This window comes from Canis lupus, chromosome 3 (genome assembly GCF_003254725.2).
Source record: "Canis lupus dingo isolate Sandy chromosome 3, ASM325472v2, whole genome shotgun sequence".
Lineage (NCBI taxonomy): Eukaryota > Metazoa > Chordata > Mammalia > Carnivora > Canidae > Canis > Canis lupus.
In genome coordinates, this window is record NC_064245.1 from 36,355,105 (window position 1) to 36,381,324 (window position 26,220).

At 39.4% G+C, this 26,220-nt stretch overlaps 1 protein-coding gene across 1 annotated transcript; it reads right to left on the reverse strand.

Annotated features, from left to right (window-relative positions):
* Positions 1 to 1,167: 1,167 nt before the first annotated feature.
* MKRN3 (makorin ring finger protein 3) lies at positions 1,168 to 6,721 on the reverse strand. Its single transcript, XM_025437949.3, is given in 2 exon segments — positions 1,168 to 5,038; positions 5,041 to 6,721. Coding segments are annotated over 2 exon segments (1,464 nt in total). The 5' UTR covers positions 6,443 to 6,721; the 3' UTR covers positions 1,168 to 4,976.
* Between the last annotated feature and the right edge of the window lie 19,499 nt (positions 6,722 to 26,220).

The following is a 26,220-nucleotide window of genomic DNA, read 5'->3' on the forward strand; positions in this document are numbered from 1 at the left end:
ATTTCTGGGGTAAATTTCTTTTCCTGCTCTTCTCTTTTATTGGGATGCAGGGCTAAGTACATTCCTGACAACTTATTTATTCATAATTGGTTTGTCTTCTAGAATAACGTCTGAAAAATTATATTCAGGTACATTTTAAATTCTTCCCCATTATCGTGTTTGCCTCAGTGTAACAAGAATCTATCTCCCATTTATTGTCTTTGATTTATTCCTATTTGTTTCCTATTTTACTTGCACTTTCTCCTTTATTTGTTAAACATTTATCTGTTTATTTTTCAAAGAAACAGCTTCCATTCATTCATTCGAAAGCTAGCATGAGAACAGGAAGGGTGGGGCGAGCCCAGGTAGGGAAAATATAATTTTAAGCAGGCTTCTTGCCCAAACCAGAGCACAACATGGGGCCCGATCTCACAAATCTGATATGACCCGAGCAGAAATCAAGAGTTGGTCACTTAAAGGACTAAGAAACAGATTTTATATTTTTATTTTCTGATCCATTACATTTTGCTTTAATCATTCTTAATTCTTTCTAACATCTATGCTGCAATTTCTTTAAAATTTACAGATTTGAATACCTATTTGTGATTTGTCTTTCTAAAAAATGTATATTGGTATTTAATTTTTTTATATAAATTTATTTTTTGTTGTTCAATTTGCCAACATATAGAATAACACCTAGTGCTCATCCCATCCAGTGCCCCCCTCAGTGCCCGTCACCCAGTCACCCCCACACCTCACCCAGCTCCCCTTCCACCACCCCTAGTTCGTTTCCCAGAGTTAGGAGTCTCTCATATTCTGTCTCCCTTTCTGATATTTCCTATACTGGTATTTAAAATTAATTTGACTCTGAGCACAGATTCAGCACCATCTTACAGATTATAGTATGCCTATTTTTTTTTTACCATCTTATTCTGTCTTGAAAAATTATTTTGAATTCACTCTTTGATCAAATTATTTTAAAAGAGATATTTAAAGAAGCTTCACCTGCTAGTGGCTAATTTTCTTGCATTGACATTGGAGAATATTGCTTGTACTACTAATTCCTCATGCAATTGACAGTTCCATTATAATCTGATAGTTATATTTTGTTAGTGTTCATACAACACTTGAAAATGTGATATACTATATATTCTATAGCAAAAAGCTTTTTCATGTATTAATTTACCTTCTTGAACAATTGCTGGGTTATTTTCCAAGACTCCCCATCCCCATCCCCACTCCAACTCCATTTTGCACTGAGGTTGTAATTCACCACCTAGTGTGGAAACAAAAACCACACCCTCAAGATGTTTACAAAAGAGAAAAGCATATGGGTGCTTACTATGGATTAGAAATGTTTTAAGTTCTTGAAATTCAGTAAATGGATTTAATGGTACATGAGACAAAGTGGTTTCCATGTGTTCGAGAGGAAGGAGTATTAGCGTATTTCTAAGTGTGTACGTCCACCAAATTTAGTCATTTGAAGCATAAGCAATCAAACTTGTTTCACATAAGCATTTATTTCTGTGTGATTAAAATGATACCTTCTGTATAGACACCTGAGCTGAGTCCATGAGTCCTAGTGGAGGAGGGGCCAGCACATACTGAATCACTCACAGAGCAAACTTTTGTGTGGCAAGAGCTCCTTTGTTTCTGACTGCAACAGAGGTGGCCCTGCTGACTTCATGAGCAAGCCCTTGGAATACTTTTCCCAGAGCTGAAGGCAGTGACATTCCTTTATCTGACCTCTGAATGAGCTGATGAGGGAACAGAAATCCCATTTTTAAACATCATTTTATTTATTTTCCTTATGTAGACATCCATCACAAATAATACATATTTTTGTTGTTGCTTACTATATTTCAGGAATAAAATAGCACATTTTTAGTTTTAACTGAATCACTTTTGTTGAAAAAAATTACTTGATCTTTTTAAAATTATGACTATAAGGGTAATGTGCCCCCATGCTACAAAAAAATCATAAAATAACACCGTTACTTTAACACAAGTTCCAAAGATACCCAAAGAGAAAAAGTCTGTGGATTATTAATTCTTGTGCAAGCTCTTCTGAGGTCACAAACACATATAATCCTTTTACACATGCCACTTTAAAAATCCAATCTATGTTTCAATTTCTTTGTCCAATGTACATATTTTCGTCATAACAACCACAAAATAGGTGGTGCTATACCCATTTCTCATATAAAAAAACTGAGGTATAGGAAATTTAAGTAACTTGCTCCAGTCTGCATGGCTGGTAAGAAGCTGAGTCAGGATTCTAATTATTCATTGTCAGCAAAACCACTTTATCTTCTGCCAATCCTTGTTCCATTGTATATCCTGAACTTTATAATGATTGTTTCAAGATGCCATTTGAATAAAAACATTCTATTTTAGAACATTAGGTAGTGTATATTAAGACAAAGTTTTCAAAGTTTTCCAAGCTCAGCTTAAAAATCCCCCCTTAATAGCAGCTTAGCCTCTATTCAAAGCTCATTTTTTTTGAGACTTTGGTGCCAGTAGTCTTTGAGAGTGACCCATCTGGTCCTTTTTCTTTGGTTGTTTGGTCATCTGATTCCTCTTTCCCCTGCATGGAGTGGCCTCAGGGGAACCAGCATATTTGATTTTTGTTTGGAATTACTCACCCTGCATGACAGTTAATAGTGAGGCATCCACAGCCTCTTGATTGGTGAATTCTTTGGATAAGAATTGATACGCAATAAATATGGCAAAGGTGCCAGTAAAATGGGCTGAGATACTTACCGATAAAATCAGGCATAATATAAGAAGAGAGAGGCAGTTTAAGAATCTGGGAAGCTGAGGCATATTGGGTGAGGGACTAAGAAATACTGAGTCTGTAAGCCAACAAAGCCCCACAGCTCCCACATTCTCTAGGAGCTTTTTTATGTCCATCTCTGTCCCATCTGGCTGAACCATCCATACTGAAAGATTGCACACACATTTCCAATAGCAATATTCAGCTGGTCTAGCTGATCCTGGACATGTAGATGAGGGAAGAAGCAGCATGGTGCCTGTGCTCTGGAAATATACCAGTGAGTTCCTTTTGTGGTTCAAATAATTTATACCTACGGGTCACAGCTGTATGTGTAAGTAATTTAACCTCTCAACCGTATTTACTTCATTAGGATTATAAGAATAATTATAGCAATGACTTCACAACATTGGTCTGAGAATTAAATTAGTCCTTTGGAGAGTGCTTAGTAAATGGCACAAACTCTGTAAATGTACTGTGTCTTTCCTAAATAGTCCGGACGATCTGGATCTCATAGAATTTATGTATCTGGTATATTTTCACCCTCAGCCAAGAGAAGAACATTCTGCAGTTGATGCATACAACATTTTGTACATTTTACATTAGATAAATTGTTAGAATTGTGCTGTTCAACTCCTTTGCTTGTTCAGTTACTGAAAAGATGTATGAAAATTGTCCACTTAAATTTTATATTTTTCTTATTATTTATTTTTGATGCTGTTTTTAAATGAATACAAAATTGGAATAGTTTTATTTTCCAGGTAAATTATAATTTAATATTCATATACTAACCTTATTTATCTCCAGCAATCTTTTTTTTCCAGCAATCTTTTTACCCTTAATATCAACTTTGTCTATTACAAAAGTCACAGCATTGCTATTTATTTTTTCATTCTATTACTTTTAAGGTTCTGTATTCTTATGTTGTAGGTGTGTATTTTAAACAGCATACAGTTTCATTTTAATTTTAATCAAGTCTGATAACCCTTGAGTTTCAATTTTTAAGCCATTTTCACTTAATCTGATAGTGTGTAATTCCCATATTACTATGTATTTAGTTTTTGTTCCTTTATATATTTCACTTATCTTTCCATTCTTATATTTTGACTGATTTAAATATTATTCTATTTTCTTTTATAATTTTGTCATGTATATATTGAAAACTTTTGTCAAAAGCCCCTTTCTTTGAATATCTAGAAATATTGAATACAAAGTACTGTGTATCTGAGTTCAGGATTGATTGTGCTATTATAAGGAATAATGACATTGTGCTAAACTGCACGGGAACACACATTTCTGTATTTATAATAGAACAGTGAGCTATTAATGCCATCACAGGAATTACCAATGTCCTATTTTGTAAAATTTCTTTATCGGTGTCTGCTATAATTGACCAGAGCCACTTTAATTATCTGTTGTCATTAGATACTATTTACTGAGCCTGTGAAAAGGACAGAACAATTATTCACACACCTCACACTCACACAACAGCAAATCATATTGCCTTTCGCTTCCAGCTTCCAGCTCTTCCAGATAGTATATGGTGTATCCTTTATAAATATTTTTGATCATATAACTTTTTACACATTTATATGCACATATATAATTCTTAAATAAATACTTCCAAATATAAGTAATTTCACATCAAGCTTCACAGGATAAAAACATGTAAACATACACACCTGGTTCTGGTCAAGTTAAACACAAAAACCACAAGGTAACCACATGTTAAAGAGTGCACTTGAAGGGGAATGAGGGAAGGAACAGACATGTAAACAACAAAGGTGAGCAGCTGTACCACAAAGGCCCTGCGAGGGTCCATTTCTTAAGGCTGTAGTAGCAAAAAGCTCCTTGTTCAGTTTAGACTTCTCCCTTCACCCTGTCACATTTATTCTTGAGGGACTTCAAAATGAGTGTGGAAATTCTGTAAACACTAGACTAGAACTGAGTCAATCCTGTTGAAAACAGAGATGACAAAATAAACCATAAACTACAGTCATATTCATTTCATCAAACAATAACGTTAAGGACTTTTTGTTACAGTTCACCACAGTAAAGCACTATAACCTTGAAATGGGGATGGAAGAAAACAGAGATGGATGCTTTATAAAAAGGGCTTCAATAGCCTGTGAATGATAGATGTGTCTATAAACAGAAAACAAGCAACAGCGGATGGCAGAGCCTTAGCACACTAGACCACATGCCACAGCATAATGCTACAGATTCAAACTGAAATATTTTTTTCCAGCTCATAATGAAGCAAGTCCCACTGGTCCTTTGAAAAGAAATCTCATCATTTCCCAGTGAAATAAAACACTTAAACAACAGATTGGCCAGCCGAAGCATGACAAGCTCTTTTTTACTGCTTTTAAAGGGCATCTCACCCTCTCGCACCTGAGTAGGCTCCGAAAATTGACCGCAGTGAGCACCGGATGCCTCAGCACTCAGCCTCTGAGGATCCTCTCCCAGGCCCTCTGGGTCTGCATGCTTGTAAAAACAGTTATCTCCAAATGGGCAGAAACCCCTGCCTCCTGCGAAATACCTGCAAGTCTTGTTGCTCATTGCCTCCTTGTATTGCTGAATAAGTTTCTGCTTCTCTTCCTCCTCCTCCACCCAGAACTCACTGGGAATCACAAAGTTGGAGGTGACCCTGCACTGTGGACAGGACTTGACGATCCTGTTGCCAAACTGCTTGTCAGTCCTCCACCTGCGGATACACCTAAGACAGTAGGTGTGGGTGCAGTTGGAGAGGATGCCAAAGCGGCAGTCACTGGGGTTGGCTTTCTCATAGACAACCTCCATGCAGATGCCACACACTTTGTCCATACTTCGCTGAACTGCAAACGAGAGCTCCATATCCTTCTCGTGTGCTTCAATGCAAGCCTTTATATGGTCTGCCCTCTGTGCAGCATCCACAGGGTGCAAGACCTGAAGCCCACACATATCACATATCTCTCCATGGACATACATACAGCTCTCCCCACGAAAGCACTGCCCCATAGCCGCATCTCGGCAAAGCTGCTGCCCACTGCCCACTGCAATCTGTTCCCTCTCAGTCACTGGGCTCTGCACAGAAGCCCTGGGAACAGAAGGGATCATGCGGCCCCGGTAGGGTTGCCCAGGAACAAACTCAATGGCATTCTCCCAACCTTCCACACCAGCTCCTCCGGCAGCTTCAAGGCCTGCATTGTCTCTCTCAGCTTCAAAGAAACCCCCTTCAGCAGCTAAGCCAATCGCAGGCAAGGAGCAGGCGAACGCAACAGAGGAGGCTTCAGCCACTTCCTGAGGCAAGGTCTCAATATGCGCAGCCGTGCTAGGGCTTGGGTCTGCGGAGGCCCCAGGCGGTGAGCCAGGGCTCTCCCCAGCCTGCAGCCGGCCCGAGAGGTCATGGGAATAACGACAGTTCTCCCCCTCCTTGCAAAGCCCATGCAGAAAATACCTGCAGGTGACTTGCTTTGTCCAGCTGCCGCTGCTCCGGCCCTGCAAGCGACTGGGCCCCGCCCCTCCCCCAGAGGCCTGGGCAGGCCTCCGACGTGACGCACGGAGGGGGGCCGGGCCTGCAGCCGCAAATTGCCGGAAGACCGGGCGCATGTGGAGTGAAGGCCCAGGTGCACCCTCCCCTGCCACCTCGGCCCCCGCAGGTGCCCCAGATGCCTCAGAGGCTTCAGTGGGAGCTGCAGGCTCTTCCATGGCAAATTCTTCTCCCCAGATGGTACCGGAACTGCTCCGGTGTCTCTTCCTTTAGGCTTGAGGCCCAGAGAGCCCGAGCTGGTACCGGGGTCTCTTCCTTACGAAGTGTGCATCTCTTTTCCTTCTCCCCCTGCTCTCTTCCTGTGCTTGTGGGTTCCTACTTCCTCCTCTGGGCAGGCGCGGCGGACACTTCCTGTGGGAGCAACGTCAGCCCGGGATCCACTCTGTTGTCTGCACAGTGTGTACGCTGGATGCGCTGGTTCCGCATCCTCCTTTGTTCTCGGCTGCTGGGCTGCCCCGCCCCTTCAGGCCTCTGCACCTGCTGCTCTGCACTCCCGCTGCCGGATCGCAATCCCTCCCGCTTGCAGTCTCCTCTGGAGGACGTAATTACAGATCCTTGAGGTTTTGATTTCATGTCTCCCAGTATTCATTCAGACACATTGTATTCTATTGCTTTTTTTGTATGGTCTGTTTTAAAAATCGTAATCCTCCCCCTGCCCCAGGTTTATTCTGGAACGTCACACCCATACACTTTATAAATCCTTTTTCTGCTCGCTCCATTTTATGTCTACATAGGGCTTTGTGTGCATGCTCCTCCTCCCCCCCCCCCCCCTCCCCGTGTTACGGCTGTCACTGTGGAAAGCTTTTTCTTCGCAAGACATGATTTCTTTTGGTCTCTCTTCCGGAAAATCTCACAAGCTGATGCTGGAAATGCTTTTCGCCAGCGAGACATTAGCAGGGAGTGCTTCTGATCAGAGGCCACTTCAGCGCTTTTCAGATGTCTTAGTTTATTGGATTTTCCAATTCTGTCTCCTGCTGTGCAGAAGCTGCTGCCTTTGTCAGATCCTGATGCGGGCATAATTAGCCACTGTCCCCTGTGTGACCCTGGCTTTTATTTTCTCCTCGCTTGACTCATGGTGGCCCTTTGTTTCTCTTTATTTCCCTGAGGTTTGTCCTGCATTGTGGCAGGCCAGCCGTTCATAATGCATGCTCTATCATCCTGCCCAGAAGTAGTGCTTTTTAATTTTCTCTGTGAGCTCTTTGTTGTTTTGGAAATATGTTTCAGTAGAATGGTTTAAAAAAAAAGAAAAAAACCTCCTCTGCTAAGATTACTTATCATGGATGTACACTGAATTTTATCATGTAGTTTTCTGCATTGAGAAATGATCTTATGTTTTTTCCCCTTTACGCTCTTAATGTGATTACTTGCACTGACAGACTTCCAAATATTTAATTTACCATTTTTTCCAAGAGTAAATCTGCATTACGATGCTTTATCATTATATATATATTATTGGATTTTCTTTGCCAAAGTGGGTTTCTTGGAATTTAGTGCCTAAAACTTAAAATGAGGGTGCCTGAATATAGCAGAGGAATCAGATTGAAGCAAATAATAAAAAACAAACACGAGGTAAGGGTAATGAATCAGTGTAATCCTTTAAATGAATTACTGAGAGCTAAATTTCTGGTGAAATTTATTTAAAAATGAAGGAGCCTCAAATAATATCAGAAATTTTAAAAATAGGATATCATTACATTAATAACATGAAAAATCATGAGAGGATATCAGAAACAAGGCTGAGCCATTAAGTGTGAAAATTTATTAAAATTGATCATATTTCTAGAGCCACAGCTATTATTAAAAATAGCAGGAGCAGTAAAAAGAAATGCCCTATTACATAAGTTAAATATGTAACTAAAAGTAGTCCTGTAAGTGAAGGATTTTAAAGCTTTCCATCTGAAATAAATAGGCAAAGTGCTATATTGTCAATCCTAGCCAGTGCCATGAGTCAAGCAAATAAATAAAATATTTTTTAATTGTAAAATAATTATTAATAGGAGAAAGCAGAAAATTGAGGAAAAATATTGATAAACCATCAGGTTTAATAAGCACATGTAGCAAGGACATTGGATAGAAGTGTAGTACACCAAACAGTTGTATTTCTATTTCAGTTAATATACTTAAACACTTAAAATTCATAACATAACACCATAAAAGGTTAACTACCCTAGAAATCAAACTAAATGAGGTTGTAGAAATTAAAGTCATGTTTTATTTAGGAAGATTTAAGTAAGCCAGGGGATATCCTATTCATGCAGTAGAAGCTAAGCTCAATATTTTCAAAAGGTAAACTTTCCCTCTTTTGGTAATTATGAGAATATTGCTGTTTTCCACCATGAGTGTAGGAAATCTTGGGGCTTTTGAATTCCTTCTTTTGTATTGTTACTGGGTTTTGTGTTGGGGATGCCAGTTCTTCCAAAGTCTAACTTGCTTTCTCTCTCCTCTCATAAATGCATTGGTTGCTGAGTATTCTTTTGACAGCCCCAAAGATTTTCATAGGAAAAAACTTGGAGAATGGGTTTATATATCAGGCTTTTTACAGATTCACAAACCTAACAATCTTGATTATCAAACTATTATTTGTTAAATGGTAATATGTTCCCAGCAATATGTTTAATTTATATTTGATCCACTTTTTATAGGTCAGCACTGTCCAGTAGAATTTTCTGTGATGATTTGATGTATATGCTATTCAGTATTCCAGTTTGGTAGCTATTAGCCCCATGTGGCTCTTTTTTTTTTTTTTTTTAAGAGAGCTAGCACAAGAGAGAGGGGGAGGGGCAGAGAGCAAGAGCCTGAGAATCTTAGATAAGCTTCCTGCAGACCTTAATCTCATTACCTTGAGATCAAGACCTGAGCCAAAATCAAGGGTCAGCTGCTAAACTGACAGAACCACCCAGATGCCCCAGGCCCATGTGGCTTTTGAGTACTTGAAATGTGACTAGAATGACTGAGGGACTGAATTTAATTTTAAATTTAATTTAAATAGCTACATAGGGCTAGTAGCTATAATACTGGACAGTGAAGTTCTAGATTGTATTAGACCAAATATCTCCTCACAAAAAAAAGAAACATATTTTATTTAAATTCAGTTTTCCAACATATAGCGTAACACCCAATGCTCATCTCATCAAGTGCCCTCCTTAGTGCCAGTCACCCAGTTACCCCATCCCCCTCCCACCTCCCCTTCCGCAACTCTGTTTGTTCCCAGACTTAGGAGTCTCTCATGGTTTGTCTCCCTCTCTAATTTTTCCCACTGAGGAAGAGAATCTCTAAAGCCTATGCAGCAGGCATGGGGCAGCATTTATTTTCATACACTCACTTGTGCGGCTGTCAATTGTGTTCATGTCCTACCATCCATAGTGAACTATATCTTCTAGTTTTATAGTGCAAATATTCCATATATGCTGTTAGAAACTAAAATTGTACTGCATGATTTTAAATATGTGAGATTGAATATCTATAAATAGGGGAGTGCATGTAGAAAGAATAAGCAAATACTTCCCATTTTGGTCACATATCTATTCTCAGTGAATTTTCTCTGACTGTAATAGTCCTGTTTTGTCCTGCTTTTTGTCTTTTTGTTTTTAATATTTATTTATTTATTTATTTATTTATTTATTTATTTATTGGCACTGATGTTTTCATATAGTCTCTGAGAATACACATCTGATCATGTCTTTAGTTATTTGGCTCAGCTGAGGGCTCTTTTCCCAAAAACCCACTTGGCCTCAGGACTGGGACCTGAGACCAATTTGTGCACACAGCAGTTTTCAGGGCAACACAGGAGCTCCTCAGTGGTCAGGATTTAGATGTCCAAGTGGAATGAATGAAAACAATGGCTCCACTGAGCAGGCTGCACTAAGCACTTAGGTCACAGAATGACAAGGAGGGAGGTGATTTATAGCACTGCAGGGCTGAGGCACAGCCCAGGCATCATAAGAAAAGCCCTAGAGGCAGGATACTAGTTCAGAAGTGGACTGTAGGAATGGATAGAAAAAATCCAGAAGGCTCCACAGTCTTTTATTCCACGTAGCTCAGGCCAGCTGGTCTCAGCCCCACTTACTGTGATGTGTCCATATTTAAAACACACATATTTGTTTCAGAATAATTTCCCTCAGCAAACCCACGTGCTTCAGGTCCAATGTTTAGGTACTACTGTAGAGATGGGAATTGAAACAGGGGTCTAGAATCAGGCATCAGGGATTCAAATCTGAAATACAGAACTTTCTGAGGGATTCATCTTGGGCAAATTAATCACCTTTTTTTACCTCATTTGGCAGATAACAGGAATAATAGCAATAATACAAGTGATTAGCTCACAGATTTTCTGTATTTTTTTTTTTTAGGTTTGCTGTATTAAAGGAGAAAATTCTTATAAAAATGATTGGCGCAATACCTGTTAAAAGTGATAGTCTTTGAGATATCCATAAATTCCTTTTGGCTTTAAAAATCAAAGAAATTAGAGAGAGACAAACCATAGGAGACTCTAAACTATAGGGAACAAACTGAGGGTTGCTGGAGGTGAGGTGGGTGGAGGAATGGGGTAACTAGGTGATGGGCATTAGGGAGGGCATGTGATGTAATAATGAGCACTGGGTATTGTGTGCAACTGATGATTCACTAAATTCTACCTATGAAACTAATGTATTCTTTGTTAATTAATTCATTTAAATTTTAAAAAATCCATGAAGGGCACATGGGTGACGTGGTTGAACATCTGCCTTTGGCTCGGGTTGTGATCCTGGGGTTCTGGGATCAAGTCCTGCATCAGGGCTCCTTTCAGGGAGCCAGCTTCTCCCTCTGCCTGTGTCTTTGCCTCCCTCTCTGTGTCTCATGTATAAATAAATCTTAAAAAAAATAAAACATCAAAGAATCCTGCAGTTAAAGTCTCTTAGTATGTCTATATGTTTTCTGCTATCTGGATACAGCAGTAGTCTGTCTATAGGATCCCAAAAAGTTCCTGGCTCATGAGAGGTAATGAATGAATACTTATTTTCTAACTGATAGGCAAACTTACTTTTTTTTAATAATAAATTTATTTTTAATTCGTGTTCAATTTGCCAACATACAGAATAACACCCAGTGCTCATCCCATCAAGTGCCCCCCTCAGTGCCTGTCACACATTCACCACCACACCCCGCCCTCCTCCCCTTCCACCACCCCTAGTTCATTTCCCAGAGTTAGGAGTCTTTATGTTCTGTCTCCCTTTCTGATATTTCCTACCCATTTCTTCTCCCTTCCCTTCTATTCCATTTCACTATTATTTATATTCCCCAAATAAATGAGAACATATAATGTTTGTCCTTCTCTGATTGACTTATTTCACTCAGCATAATACCCTCCAGTTCCATCCACGTTGAGGCAAATGGTGGGTATTTATCATTTCGAATGGCTGAGTAATATTCCATTGTATACATAGACCACATCTTCTTTATCCATTCATCTTTCGATGGACACCGAGGCTCCTTCCACAGTTTGGCTATTGTGGACATTACTGCTAGAAACATCGGGGTGCAGGTGTCCTGGCGTTTCATTGCATCTGAATCTTTGGGGTAAATCCCCAACAGTGCAATTGCTGGGTCGTAGGACAGATCTATTTTTAACTCTTTGAGGAACCTCCACACAGTTTTCCAGAGTGGATGCACCATTTCACATTCCCACCAACAGTGTAAAAGTGTTCCCTTTTCTCCTCATCCTCTCCAAAATTTGTGGTTTCCTGCCTTGTTAATGTTCCCCATTCTCACTGGTGTGAGGTGCTATCTCATTGTGGTTTTAATTTATATTTCCCTGATGGCAAGTGATGCAGAGCATTTTCTCATGTGCGTGTTGGCCATGTCTATGTCTACCTCTGTGAGATTTCTCTTCATGTCTTTTGCCCATTTGATGATTAGATTGTTTGTTTCTTTGGTTTTGAGTTTAATAAGTTCTTTCTAGATCTTGGAAACTAGCCCTTTATCTGATACGTCATTTGCAAATATCTTCTCCCATTCTGTAAGTTGTCTTTGAGTTTTGTTGACTGTATCCTTTACTGTGCAAAAGTTTCTTATCTTGATGAAGTCCCAATAGTTCATTTTTTATTTTATTCTTTTCTCTTTGTGGATGTATCATGCAAGAAGTTACTGTGGCCGAGTTCAAAAAGGGTGTTCCCTGTATTCTCCTCTAGGATTTTGATGGAATCTTGTCTCACATTTAGATCTTTCATCCATTTTGAGTTTATCTTTGTGTATGGTGCAAGAGAGTGGTCTAGTTTCATTCTTCTGCATGTGGATGTCCAATTTTCCCAGCACCATTTATGGAAGAGACTGTCTTTCTTCCAATGGATAGTCTTTCCTCCTTTATCAAATATTAGTTGACCATAAAGTTGAGGGTCCACTTCTGGATTCTCTATTCTCTTCCATTGATCTATGTGTCTGTTTTTGTGCCAGTACCACACTGTCTTGATGACCACAGCTTTGTAGTACAACCTGAAATCTGGCATTGTGATGTCCCCAGCTATGGTTTTCTTTTTTAAAATTCCCCTGGCTATTCGGGGTCTTTTCTGATTCCACACAAATCTTAAAATAATTTGTTCTACCTCTCTGAAGAAAGTCCATGGTATTTTGATAGGGATTGCATTAAACGTGTATATTACCCTGGGTAACATTGACATTTTCACAATATTAATTCTGCCAATCCATGAGCATGGAATATTTTTCCATCTCTTTGTGTCTTCCTCAATTTCTTTCAGAAGTGTTCTATAGTTTTGAGGGTATAGATCCTTTACCTCTTTGGTTAGGTTTATTCCTAGGTATCTTATGCTTTTCGGTGCAATTGTAAATGGGATTGACTCCTTAATTTCTCTTTCTTCAGTCTCATTGTTCGTGTATAGAAATGCCACTGACTTCTGGGCATTGATTTTGTATCCTGCCACACTGCCAAATTGCTGTATGAGTTCTAGCAATCTTGGGGTGGAGACTTTTGGGTTTTTTATGTAGAGTATCATGTCATCGGCGAAGAGGGAAGTTTGACTTCTTCTTTGCCAGTTTGAATGCCTTTAATGTCTTTTTGTTGTCTGATTGCTGAGGCTAGGACTTCCAGTACTATGTTGAATAGCAGTGGTGAGAGTGGACATCCCCGTCTTGTTCCTGATCTTAGGGGAAAAGCTCCCAGTGCTTCCCCATTGAGAATTTTATTTGCTGTGGGCTTTTCGTAGATGGCTTTTAAGATGTTGAGGAATGTTCCCTCTATCCCTACACTCTGAAGAGTTTTGATCAGGAATGGATGCTGTATTTTGTCACATGCTTTCTCTGCATCCAATGAGAGGATCATATGGTTCTTGGTTTTTCTCTTGCTGATATGATGAATCACATGGATTGTTTTACGAGTGTTGAACCAGCCTTGTGTCCGGGTATAAATCCTACTTCTGCTGGGTGTAGGATCTATTTGCTGTTTTTTCTCTAGCTCCTTTAGGGGTAAGGTTAACTTTTGTATTTGAGTTCTTTCCATTTTTGAATGGATGTTTGTATTGCGATGTATTTCCCCCTCAGCTTTTGCTGCATCCCAAAGATTTTGAATGGTTGTATCTTCATTCTCATTAGTTTCCATGAATCTTTTTAATTCTTCTTTAATTTCCTGGTTGACGCTTTCATCTTTTAGCAGGATGGTCCTTAACCGCCACGTGTTTGAGTTCCTTACAAACTTCTTGTTGTGATTTAGTTCTAATTTCAAGGCATTATGGTCTGAGAATATGCAGGGGACTATCCCAATCTTCTGGTATCGGTTCAGACCCGATTTGTGACCCAGTATGTGGTCTATTGTGGAGAAAGTTCCATGTGCACTTGAGAAGAATGTGTATTCAGTTGAGTTTGGATGTAAAGTTCTGTAGATATCTGTGAAATCCTTCTGGTCCAGTGTATCATTTAAAGCTCTCGTTTCTTTGGAGATGTTGTGTTTAGAAGACCTATTGAGTGTAGAAAGCGCTAGATTGAAGTCACCAAGTATAAGTGTATTATTATCTATGTATGTCTTAACTTTGGTTATTAATTGATTGATATATTTGGCAGCTCCCACATCAGGGCATATATATTGAGGATTGTTAAGTCCTCTTGTTGGATAGATTCTTTAAGTAAGATAAAGTGTCCCTCTTCATCTCTCACTACACTCTTCGGGGTAAAATTTAGTTTATCTAATAAGGATGGCTACCCCTGTTTTCTTTTGAGGACCATTTAAATGGTAAATGGTTCTCAAACCTTTTATTTTCAGGCTGTAGGTGTCCTTCTGTCTAAAATGAGTCTCTTGTAGACAGCAAATAGATGGGCCCTGCTTTTTTAACCAATCTGAAACCCTGCCCCTTTTGATGGGGTCATTAAGCCCATTCACATTCAGAGTTACTATTGAAAGGTATGGGTTTAGTGTCATCATGATATCTATTCAGTTCCTGCTTTTGTGGATTTTTCCATTGGACTTCTTCTTAAAGGGGAATTTTAAGAATTCCTCTTAAAATTTCTTGCAGAGCTGGTTTGTAGGTCACATATTTTTTCAGTTCCTGCCTGTCTTGGAAGCTCTTTATTTCTCCTTCCATTCTGAATGAGAGCCTTGCTGGATAAAGTATTCTTGGTTGCATATTCTTCTCATTTAGAACCCTGAATATATCCTGCCAGCCCTTTCTGGCCTGCCAGGTCTCTGTGGAGATGTCTGCTGTCACCCTAATACTCCTCCCCATAAAAGTCAGGGATTTCTTGTCTCTTGCTGCTTTAAGGATCTTCTCTTTATCTTTGGAATTTGCAAGCTTAACTATTAAATGTCAAGGTATTGAATGGTTTTTATTGATTTTAGGGGGGGATCTCTCTATTTCCTGGATCTGAATGCCTGTTTCCCTTCCCAGATTAGGAAAGTTTTCAGCTATCATTTGTTCAAATACATATTCTGGCCCTCTGTCCCTTTCGGCGCCCTCGGGAACCCCAATTAAACGTAGGTTTTTCTTCCTCAGGCTGTCATTTGTTTCCCTTAATCTATCCTCATGGTCTTTTAATTGTTTTCCTCAGTTTACCTCTTTGCCATCAACTAGTCTTCTATGTCACTCACTCGTTCTTCCACCTCGTTAACCCTCTTAATTAGGATCTAGTTTGGATCTCTTAATTAGGATCTAGTTTGTATCTCATTCAATTGATTTTTAATTTCTGCCTGATTAGATCTAAATTCTGCAGTCATGAAGTTTCTTGAGTCCTTTATGCTTTTTTCTAGAGCCACCAGTAGCTGTATAATAGTGCTTCTGAATTGGCTTTCTGACATTGAATTGTAATCCAGATTTTGTAACTCTGTGGGAGAGAGGACTGTTTCTGATTCTTTCTTTTGAGGTGAGGTTTTCCTTCTAGTCATTTTGCTCGGTGCAGAGTGGCCAAAAACAAGTTGTATTGGGAAAAGGAGAAAAAGAGAGGAGAGAAAGAAGGAAAGAAAAGAGAAAAAGAAAAAAGAAAAAAGGAAGAAAAAAAGAAAAAAAGAGAAGAGAAAGAGAAAGAAAGAAAGGGTGGGGGAAGCAAACAGAAATCAAAAAGCAAGAAAAAAAAACACAGGGGCGTATCTTCTGATTCTGTATACTTTAAGTCCCTTGACTTCCCCTGGAACTTGTTCCTCTAGCTGGTCTTCTGGGGGAGGGGCCTGTTGTGCTGATTTTTTTTTGGTGCTAACATTTTATTAAGGGCAATAAAACACTACACACAACTCTAAGATAACATTCAAGAACAAAATGAACTACATGGGTGAAATATTGCCCATCACAATTCCCACAAAGCTACCACCACAGAGTCAAGAAAAACTCATCTCAGGAGAGAACACAGTATCCATTTGCAGAGCACACAGTGGGTACTCCATGCTGAATCCCCAAATGCAGACATGCGTAAACCAAAGAGAGCTTAACATCTTAGATTTTATTCCCATTGCTGTGACAAGTGCTCACTCAAATCTCCCTCCATTTCATAGATAATGTATTTCCAGAAGAACAACTTGACATTCCACAGGGAAGAGTACCCTTTGCCACAGCCCATGGATTTCCCTAAAGAAAAGTACAGTGTGTCTGTCGAGGGGTGGACATCTGAGCACAACCCCCAGGAACAGGAGAGGCAGCACCCTGTGGACCTGAAATTTTCCATGCAATGCAGCTGAGCAAGCGCTGATTCCCGAAATCAGTCCAGGAGTGGCCACGTCCTCAGGTCCACAGACACCCCGTCAGGATGCAGTGGGGTGGAGGACGAGTGTCCGAGGCCAGGAGCTGGCTCATTCGCTCTCAGTGTCTTCTGAGGATAGGACACCTGTAGGTCATCGTGGAGGATACTCCAGGCGATATAGTCACTTGGGAGAGCTGTTCTGCCCCCTGCCTGGTGCAGAGCTCAGTGGGGGTTGTTTACCCCGTGAGGCCCCAGGAGGAACAACCACAGTGGCGGCGGCCAGCTCTGGAGCCCTGGATTCAGCTCCTGCAGTAACTACGGAGCTCTCCGTCTGCAGGGGCCTGGATGCTCCAGAGGCAGGGGCGGGGCCGCTGATCTGCTCAGCTTGGGCAGGAGTGTCCTTGCTGTCCTGGGCCCTCCTGGCCTCTGCCTGTCCCGGGGGTAGGCCGGATTCTGGGCTGTGTCCCCGGCGCCCTGTGCTCCCGGCCTGCGCTGTTGGATTGGCACTCCAGGCTGCGCAGCCCCCTCCGCGGAGCCGCCCCTCCAGCCCCTCCAAGCTGCTCCCGGGTCCAGCCATGTGCGCTGCAGCCCTTTAGGATGCACTCTCCCCAGGGCACAGGTGTCTGTTAGTGTCCCCGGGAGCCTGAGGGCATCCCCTCCCTCCTGGGGTCCTGCTCCAACTCCCTGCGAGCGCCTTTCCGCCCGGGAAGGTTGGTGCAGCTCCTGCTTCTCCAGGACGGGGCTTTCCCATCTTGGGGACACTCGCCCCAGCCTTAGCCCGGCTCCTCGCAGGGCCCCTCCCCCTTGGATGCCTTTTGTTTCTTTATTTCTTTTTTCCCGTCTTCCTACCTTGACAGAAGCCCAAACTCTTCTCACTGTTGCAATCCAGCTGTTCTCTCTTTAAATCTCAGGCTGAATTCGTAGATTTTCAGGATGACTTGAAGGTTATCTAGGTAATTTGGTGGGGGCAGGTGACTTGGGGACCCTACTCTTTCGCCATCTTGCCCCTCCCTACTATCAGGCAAACTTACTTTTATTTTGAAATTTACAAAGGCAGTTTTTGCCAACTCTAGTTTAGAATTCAAACTTACCTTAAGTCCCAATAGTTCAATTTGTTTCCCTTCATAGCTGTATCTTGCAAGAAGTTGCAAACTTACCATATTGTATACATTAAATATATGCAGGGTTTTATATATCAATTACACTTCAATAAGCTGAAAAAAGCCAAGTTTAAAGATAAAGATATATATATATATATATATATATATATATATATATATATATATATTTAAGTTTAATTTTAGGTACCTTTGTTCAGTATTTATCATCATTTATAATTGTCATGGGATTCTGAGTGGAACAGGACTCTGTTAGCTCTTCCTGGGATTGTGAGGGGTGTTTTGAAGAATATTGTTTAGTCATCGTAAATGAACAAATAGATAACAAAAAGTTACTAGAAAATGCCTTTTTAATTCTATATTTAAATACTGATATTAACAAAGGTGTCAGTGTTCCTCAAGCTACTCAATTATACTATCATAAAAATTGCTCCAATTTTAAAATTATGCTGAATTATCTGTATCATAATCAAACCCTGAAAATTTCAGGAAGTTTTTTGGATGCTTTCTATAAGTGCCAAGAATTCAGGTATGCTGGGCAGCCTGGGTGGCTCCACAGTTTAGCGCCACCTTCAGCCCAGGGCCTGGTCCTGGGGACCCAGGATCGAGTCCCACATCTGGCTTTCCGCATGGAGCCTGCTTCTCCCTCTGCCTGTATCTCTGCCTCTCTCTCTCTCTCTCTCTCATGAATAAATAAATAATCTTTAAAAAAAAAAGAATTCTGGTATGTGTATACTTTAGCATGGATAACAGAATTTTATTATATATATAACTATATATATATATATATATAATACAGATCTAAAACATACATAATTTTCTATTTCTAACCAGATTAAATAGCTAATATAAGGGTAATATTTTCTTCCACACCAATGATAGAAACTGGACAAATACAAGAAGTACTTGAAATACTTAGGAAACAGCTAAGTGTTTGAGGGACAAAACCCAAGACAGAACATTAAGTAACCTAAATAACCCATGAATTATAAAAGAAATCACAAGGAAAATTAGAAAATACTTTCACCTGGACAACAATGAAATTATGGCACATTAAAATATTTAGGATGCACCAAAAGCCATGCTTAAGGGCAAAATTTATAGTCTTAAATACACCAATAAGGAAAGAAGAAGCTTTGTTTCACAAGTTTCAAAATAATAAAAGTAAAAAAAAGATAGAAATTGGGGGAGAATATCACACAGTAATGCTGGAGTCCATTTGCCTTTTTCCACTTTATGAAGAAAATAGTCATTGTGCTATGGATATATTCAGACCTACAAACCATGGCCATAGGGATAAAAAGACAGAATTTATCTAACTTTTTGCTCCTTGGAGGAGTGCTTCTTATTTTTTATTCATTTTTTAAAGATTTTATTTATTCATGAGAGACACACACACACAGAGGCAGAGACATAGGCAGAGGGAGAGCCTGCTGTAGGACTCAATCCCAGGACTCCAGGATCATGACATGAGCAGAAGGCAGATGCTCAACCACTGAGGCACACAGACATTCTGCTTTTTTTTCTTAATATAAAAATGTTCACAGTATTTTCCATGTTTCTTACCCTGTTCCTTTCATCCTCCAAAACATTTAAGCATTTTTAAAGAGAATTATGAACAATCATACCTGACTAGACAATGTCATTTGTCTCCCACATACAACATAAGAAAGAAATTAATATTTCTGGCCACTAGAGAGCAGGGATGTAATGGATTGAATAAGCTGAAGGGGAAAAACCCAGCAGGGCTTTAGAGATTTTGATAGATAATATACTGAACAAATAAATGTTTATAAACATTTATTTAAAGACAGTATATCCATCAAATTTCGCCTGTGAAAATTACACACCAGGCATTGATGACAAGTAACAACATATTGGGCCTAAAGGATGTCTTAATAATTTCAAAAGATTGAAATAATTTAGAATTTATGTATTGACTCCAGAATAAATTTGAGCCAGAAATCAATAATAAAAATATAACTAGACAATCATTTCCATATTGAGATATTAATAACTATATTTCCAAATAACCCAAAATTCAAAGAAAAAAATCACAAAGTAAATCAGAAAATACTATGATTTGATTAATAATGAAGGTGCTTATGTAAAAATTTGTTTTTCCTTCATGGAAATCAGTGCTTCTTAGAGGAAATCCTATACCTTAAAAGGAATATATTAGAAAATGAGAAAGTCTGGTTATTTCTGTTATGATCACTCTTTGGGTAATCACAATAAAATGACAATAGATTTAACCAAATAATATAGGTGCAAATAATATAGGTGAAGAAAATAACAAATATGAGAACAGAAACTAATAAAAGAAAACAAACATATAACAAGAATAGCTGGAGGTTGATTCTTCAATAGGATTAGTAATGTGGATAAACTTTACCTCTGGTGTGCTTCAACTGAAAACAACAAAACAAAACAAAAACCAAAAAAAGGGGGGGGAGTTACTCAACTAAGCAATATCAAGAATGAAAAAAACAGTGATATTCCTACTGCTCATATATACTTTAAGGAGATTAAAAAGAAATCATGAACAACTTCCAGCCATTAAATATAAAAATGTAGTTCATGGGACGCCTGGGTGGCTCAGCGGTTGAGCGTCTGCCTTTGGCTCAGGGCAGGATCCCGATCTAGGATCAAATCCCACATTGGGCTCCTTGCAGGGAGCCCACTTCTCCCTCTGCCTATGTCTCTGCCTCTCTCTGTGTGTCTCAAATAAATAAGTAAATAATTTTTTAAAGATTTTATTTATTTATTCATGAAAGACACAGAGGAGAGAGAGAGAGGCAGAGACACAGGCAGAGGAAGAAGCAGGCTCCATGCAGGGAGCCTGATGTAGGACCCGATCCTGGGACTCCAGGACCACTCCCTGGGCCAAAGGCAGGCGCCAAACCACCAAGACACCCAGAGATTCCCATAAAATCTCTAAAAAAATAAATAAATATGAGAATAGTTGAAATGGTAAACTTCATAGAAAACACAGCTTATAAAAGTAAAATCAAAGTAAATTGGAAATATGAATAGCCTGCTAACTGTTAAGGAAAATTGACTGTAATTAAAGGCCCTCTTACAAAACTCCAGGCCCAGATATATTCACAATAAATCCTATTAAATATGTAAGAAGAAACAGTATAGACCCCTGTTGCTCATAAACTTTGATGTGAATTAATAGAAAATTAAAAATGATGTCCAATGATCTATAAAAGGATAATCTATAACAGCAAAGAAGGGTTAATTCTCATAATTCAAGATAATATCTCTATTTGAAAGTCAATTTTCAAAAGTTCACAGAACAGGTTGGTGGTTGCTAGAGATGGGGTGGGGAGTAGGCAAAGTGGGTGAAGTGGTCAAAAGTTACAAGCTTCCAGTTATAAAATAAATAAATCTTGGAATGTAATGTACAGTGTGGTGACTATAGTTAATAATACTACAGTATTGTATACTAAAAGTTGATAAGAGAGGAGATCTTAAAAATTCTCATAACAAGAAAAAAATATACTGTGTGTTGATGGATGTTAACTGGGCTTATTGTGGTGATCATTTTGCAACATAGACGAATATTGAAACAGTTATATTGTTCACTGAAAACCAATATAATGGTATATGTTTAGTGAATATCACTAAAAAAGAACTGATTGGCATATCCACAGATGTGTCTCAGAACACTGACTGCAAGCTGCATTTAAAATAGTGTTATTTTGGAAAAGGACAAACATTATATGGTCTCATTCATTTGGGGAATATAAAAATTAGTGAAAGGGAATAAAGGGGAAAGGAGAGAAAATGAGTGAAAATATCAGTGAGGGTGAGAAAACATGAGAGACATTTAACTCTGGGAAATGAACAAGGGGTAGGGGAAGGGGAGGTGGGCGGGGGGTTGGGGTGACTGGGTGATGGGCACTGAGGGGGGCATTTGGCGGGATGAGCACTGGGTGTTATGCTATATGTTGGCATATTGAACTCCAATAAAAAATTTTAAAAAATTTGAATGTGAAAAATAAATACATAAAATAGTGTATCAGTGAACAGAGATGTATAGCTATTCTGTAAAGCATGAAGAGAACTTTTCAAGAACACCTGTGATAAAGATGTTTCTGGGTACCTTGGTGGCTCAGTGGTTGAGCATATGCCTTTGGCTCAGGTCATGGCTCCAGGGTCCTGGGATCCAGTCCTGCATCAGGCTCCCCACAGGGAGCCTGCTTCTCCCTCTGCTTATGCCTCTGTCTCTTTCTGTGTGTCTCTTATGAGTAAATAAATAAAATATTTAAAAATAAAATAAAAGAGCATGGTGATATTTTAAAACTTCTAGGAATAAGTATAAACAGAAGTACATAGAAATCAAACTATCATTGAGAGAAATTTATGAAGTCCTAAACAGAGAGGTGTTCTATGATAAATGAAGGGAAGAATCAATATTTTAAGGAGGCCAATATTTAGAAATTTTTAAAAATAATTGTATTTATTTATTCAAAAGAGACACACAGAGAGAGGCAGAGACATAGGCAGAGGGAGAAGCAGGATCCTTGTGGGGAGCCTGATTTGGGGTTGGATCCCAGGACCCCGGGATAACACCCCGAGCTGAAGGCAGATGTTCAACCATTGAGCCACCCAGGTGTACCTCACTTTCTGACTTTAAATACAAACATGGGGACACCTGGGTGGCTCAGCGATTGAGGATTTGCCTTTGGCTCAGGGCATAATCCTGGGATCGAGGATCGAGTCCCGCATCGGGCTCCTTGCAGGAAGCCTGCTTCTCCCTCTGCCTGTGTCTCTGCCTCTCTCTCTGTGTATCTCTTATGAATAAATTTTAAAAATCCACAAACATGTATGTTACATGAGATGCTCATATGCAGGGGTGGTATTATTGTAGTGTTGCTGGCGTATCAGTACATACAAGGTGGAGATGTGCTATTATTTCTGCTTTGACTGTCACATCAAAATACCATAGACTGGATGGCTTAAGAAGCAGAGATATATTTTTCATAGATAAAAGTGCTGGCAGATTGAATTTCTAGTGAGGCTCTTGTCCTGGCTTACAGATACTTGTTTTCTTGCTGTGTCTTTATATGACTGAAAGAGAGAAAGTGTCTCTGGTGTCTTCTCCTATCAGATCAGGGCCCCACCTTGAGACCTCATTTACTTTGAATTGCCTCCTGTTATGTCCTATCTCCAAATGCAGTCACATTGGAGGTTAAGGCTTCAGTAAATGAATTTTGGGGAGACACAATTCAGTTTGTAGCATTCTGCCTCCATGCCCGCTGCCGCAAGTCAGGTTTTTATTGTATACAGAATACTTTCATTCCATCCCAATAGCCCCAAAGGTCTCATACTAGTATCAACAATAACTCTAAAGTCCAGAGTCTCATATGAATATAATCTAAATCAGGTATGAGCAAATTTCCACTTTAGCTGTGAACCTATGGAACCAAACGTGTTTCTTAAATACAAGGTCAGGACAGGCATAAAATAAAAACTCCTATTTGAAAAGGTAGAAATCTGAAGGAAGAAAGGGATTGCTAGTCCCAAGCAAGTCCAGAATCCAGAAATGAAAACTCCATTAGATCTTTATTTTTTATTTCTATTTTTTAATTTAATTTAAATTCAAGTTAGGTAACATATTGTAGCATTGGTTTCACTCGTCAAGTGCCCTCTTTATTTATTTTATTTTTTTAATTTATTTTTTATTGGTGTTCAACTTTCCAACATATAAAATAATACCCAGTGCTCATCCCATCAAGTGCCCTCCCTCAGTGCCCATCACCCAGTCACCCCCCCACCCACTTCCCTTTCTACGACCCCTTGTTCGTTTCCCAGAGTTAGGAGTCTCTCAAGTTCTGTCTCCATTTCTGATATTTCCCACTCATTTTTTCTCCTTTCCCCTTTATTCCCTTTCACTATTTTTTATATTCCCCAAATGAATGAGACCATACAATGTTTGTCCTTCTCCAATTGACTTATTTCACTCAGCATAATACCCTCCAGTTCCATCCACGTTGAAGCAAATGGTGGGTATTTGTCGTTTCTAATGGCTGAGTAATATTCCATTATATACATAAACCACATCTTCTTTATCCATTCATCTTTCGATGGACACCAAGGCTCCTTCCACAGTTTGGCTATTGTGGACGTTGCTGCTATAAACATCGGGGTGCAGGTGTCCCGGCGTTTCACTGCATCTGTATCTTTGGGATAAATCCCCAGCAGTGCAATTGCTGGGTCATATGCCCTCTTTAATAGCAATCACCCATTTAGCCTATCCCCCAGCTACTTCCCCTCTAGCAATCCGTTTGTTCTCTTAACTATAATCTCTTATGCTTGCCTCCCTCTCTGTTTTTATCTTATATTTTTCTTCCCTTTCCCTATATTCATATGTTTTGTTTCTTAAATTCCACATGAGTAAAATCATATGATATTTGTCTCTCTATGACTTATTTCACTTAGCATAATACACTCTGGTTCCATTAACATCACAAATGGCAAAATTTTATTCTTTTTAATGACTGAGTATTATTCTCGTGTGTGTGAGTGTAGGGGTGTGTGTGTGTGTGTCTGTGTGTGTGTATACACTACATCTTTACCCATTTAGTGGTTAATGGACATTTAGACTCTTTCCATAATTTGGCATTGTTGATAGTGCTGCTACAAACATTAGGGTGTATGTGCCCCTTTGAATCAGCACTTTTGTGTCTTTTGGATAAATTTTATTATATCTTAAGGCTCCAGAATAATCCTTTTTGGTTTGATGCAGATCTCCTCCCAGCAAGAAGGAATTCTGCCAGCAGATTGGTTTGGGGCTTGACCTGTAACTCTTCCTCCAGTCTCCATCCTGCTAACCTACTCTTTCAGATTGTGGACTCACTCAATCTCCACAATTTCCTGCGTGCCACTGGGGTGGTGGCAGCATCATCTCTCCTGTTCTTTTTAAAATATTTTATTTATTTATTCATGAGAAACAGAGAGAGAGAGAGGCAGAGATACAGGCGGAAGTAGAAGCAGGCTCCATGCAGGAAGCCCGACGTGGGACTCGATCCTGGCTCCAGAATCAGGCCCTGGGCTGAAGGCGGTGCTAAACCGCTGAGCCACCTGGGCTGCCCCGTCTCTCCTGTTCTGCTGAAATCCTGCCCCTTTAGTTCTCTGCAAGGGTCCTGCCTACGGGGATCTGCTGGTTAGAGCGTCCTACCCCTGGGGCTATGCCACACATTTTTACTGATGAAACTGAGGCAAGATCCCTAAAGATCTCTGAATTGCTTTTGCAATTATCCCCCCCCTTTCTTTAAGGATAAATCATATTCACAAGCAGATGATAGTTCTATGGTCCCTGTTTACATAATCCAAGAAGTCTAACAACCTTCCTTCATCCCAGTATGCTTTTTTCTGTTTCCTTTTGTTCAAACTCAAGTGCCTTACTTGTGTAATCCCATCTCTATTTTTGACTTTTGCTGAGGTGCCACATTATGTACATGACTTGCACTCATGATAGCTTTATGAAATGGTTGTTCTGCTACACTCTGTGTTCTCTTCAGAGCAAGTTTTCTCAATTTTTGCAATTTGAATAAGCTGAAAATTTTCCAAATCTTCAAGTTTTGGTTTCTTTCTGCTTAATAATTCCCTCTTCAAATCATTCCCTCCTTTTGCATTTTTTTTTTTTTTGGTAACCATTCAGGAGGAACCAAGCCACTCTTTCAAAACTGTGCTTACAAATATCCACAGCTAAATATCCAATTGTAAATCCTACCTTTCATAAAACACTAGAACACAGTTAAGTCAAATCATTTGCTGCTTTATTACAAGGATTGCCCTTTATTCAGTTTCCAATATCATGTTCCGCATCTGAGATCTCACTAGATTTGCCTTTAGTGTTGATATTTCTAGCATGTACCTCAAAACTCTTCCAGCCTCTACCCATTTACAAAATCACTTCCACAATTTTAATTGTTACAGCAGCATCCTCAAGACCAAAATATGTATGATTCTGCTTATGCTACCCTCATAAAATACCCTAGACTGGTTTTGCTTCACCAAAAGGCATCTATTTTCTCATAGGCTGAGGACTCCAAGATCAAAGTGCCAGCTGATTCAGTTTCTGGTGAGGCTCATTAACAGCAACCTTTTTGCTGTGTCCTCACATGACAGAGAAAGAGTAAGAGCTTATGTTACTTGTCATTATTATATAGCATTCCATTGTACCAGGTACATCACATTTTAAAATAATTCGAACTATTGTTGATGGACGTTTGGGTTTTTTATGTTTTCTTATGATTATGAAAAAATTTTATGAACACTTCTAATTATATGTTTTCATTTGATGTATGTACTTATGTTGATATATAATGTGTCTGGAATGCAGGGGTCATAACAGAGGTGTACAGTAAACATTGACAGGTTTTTTTCTCTTTTCAGGTTTTTACTTAAACTCTAGTTAGTTAACATATGTGGTAAAATTGGTTTCAGGCGTAGAATTTAGTAACTCATCACTTACATATAACACCCAGTGCTCATCACAAGTGCCCTCCTTAATACTTAACACCCATTTACGCCATCCCCCACTCACCTTCATCCATCAATTCTCAGTTTGTTTTCTATCATTAAAAGTCTCTAATGGTTTGCTTTTCTATCTTTTTTTTCCCTTCTCTTATATTCACCTGTTTTGTTTCTTAAAT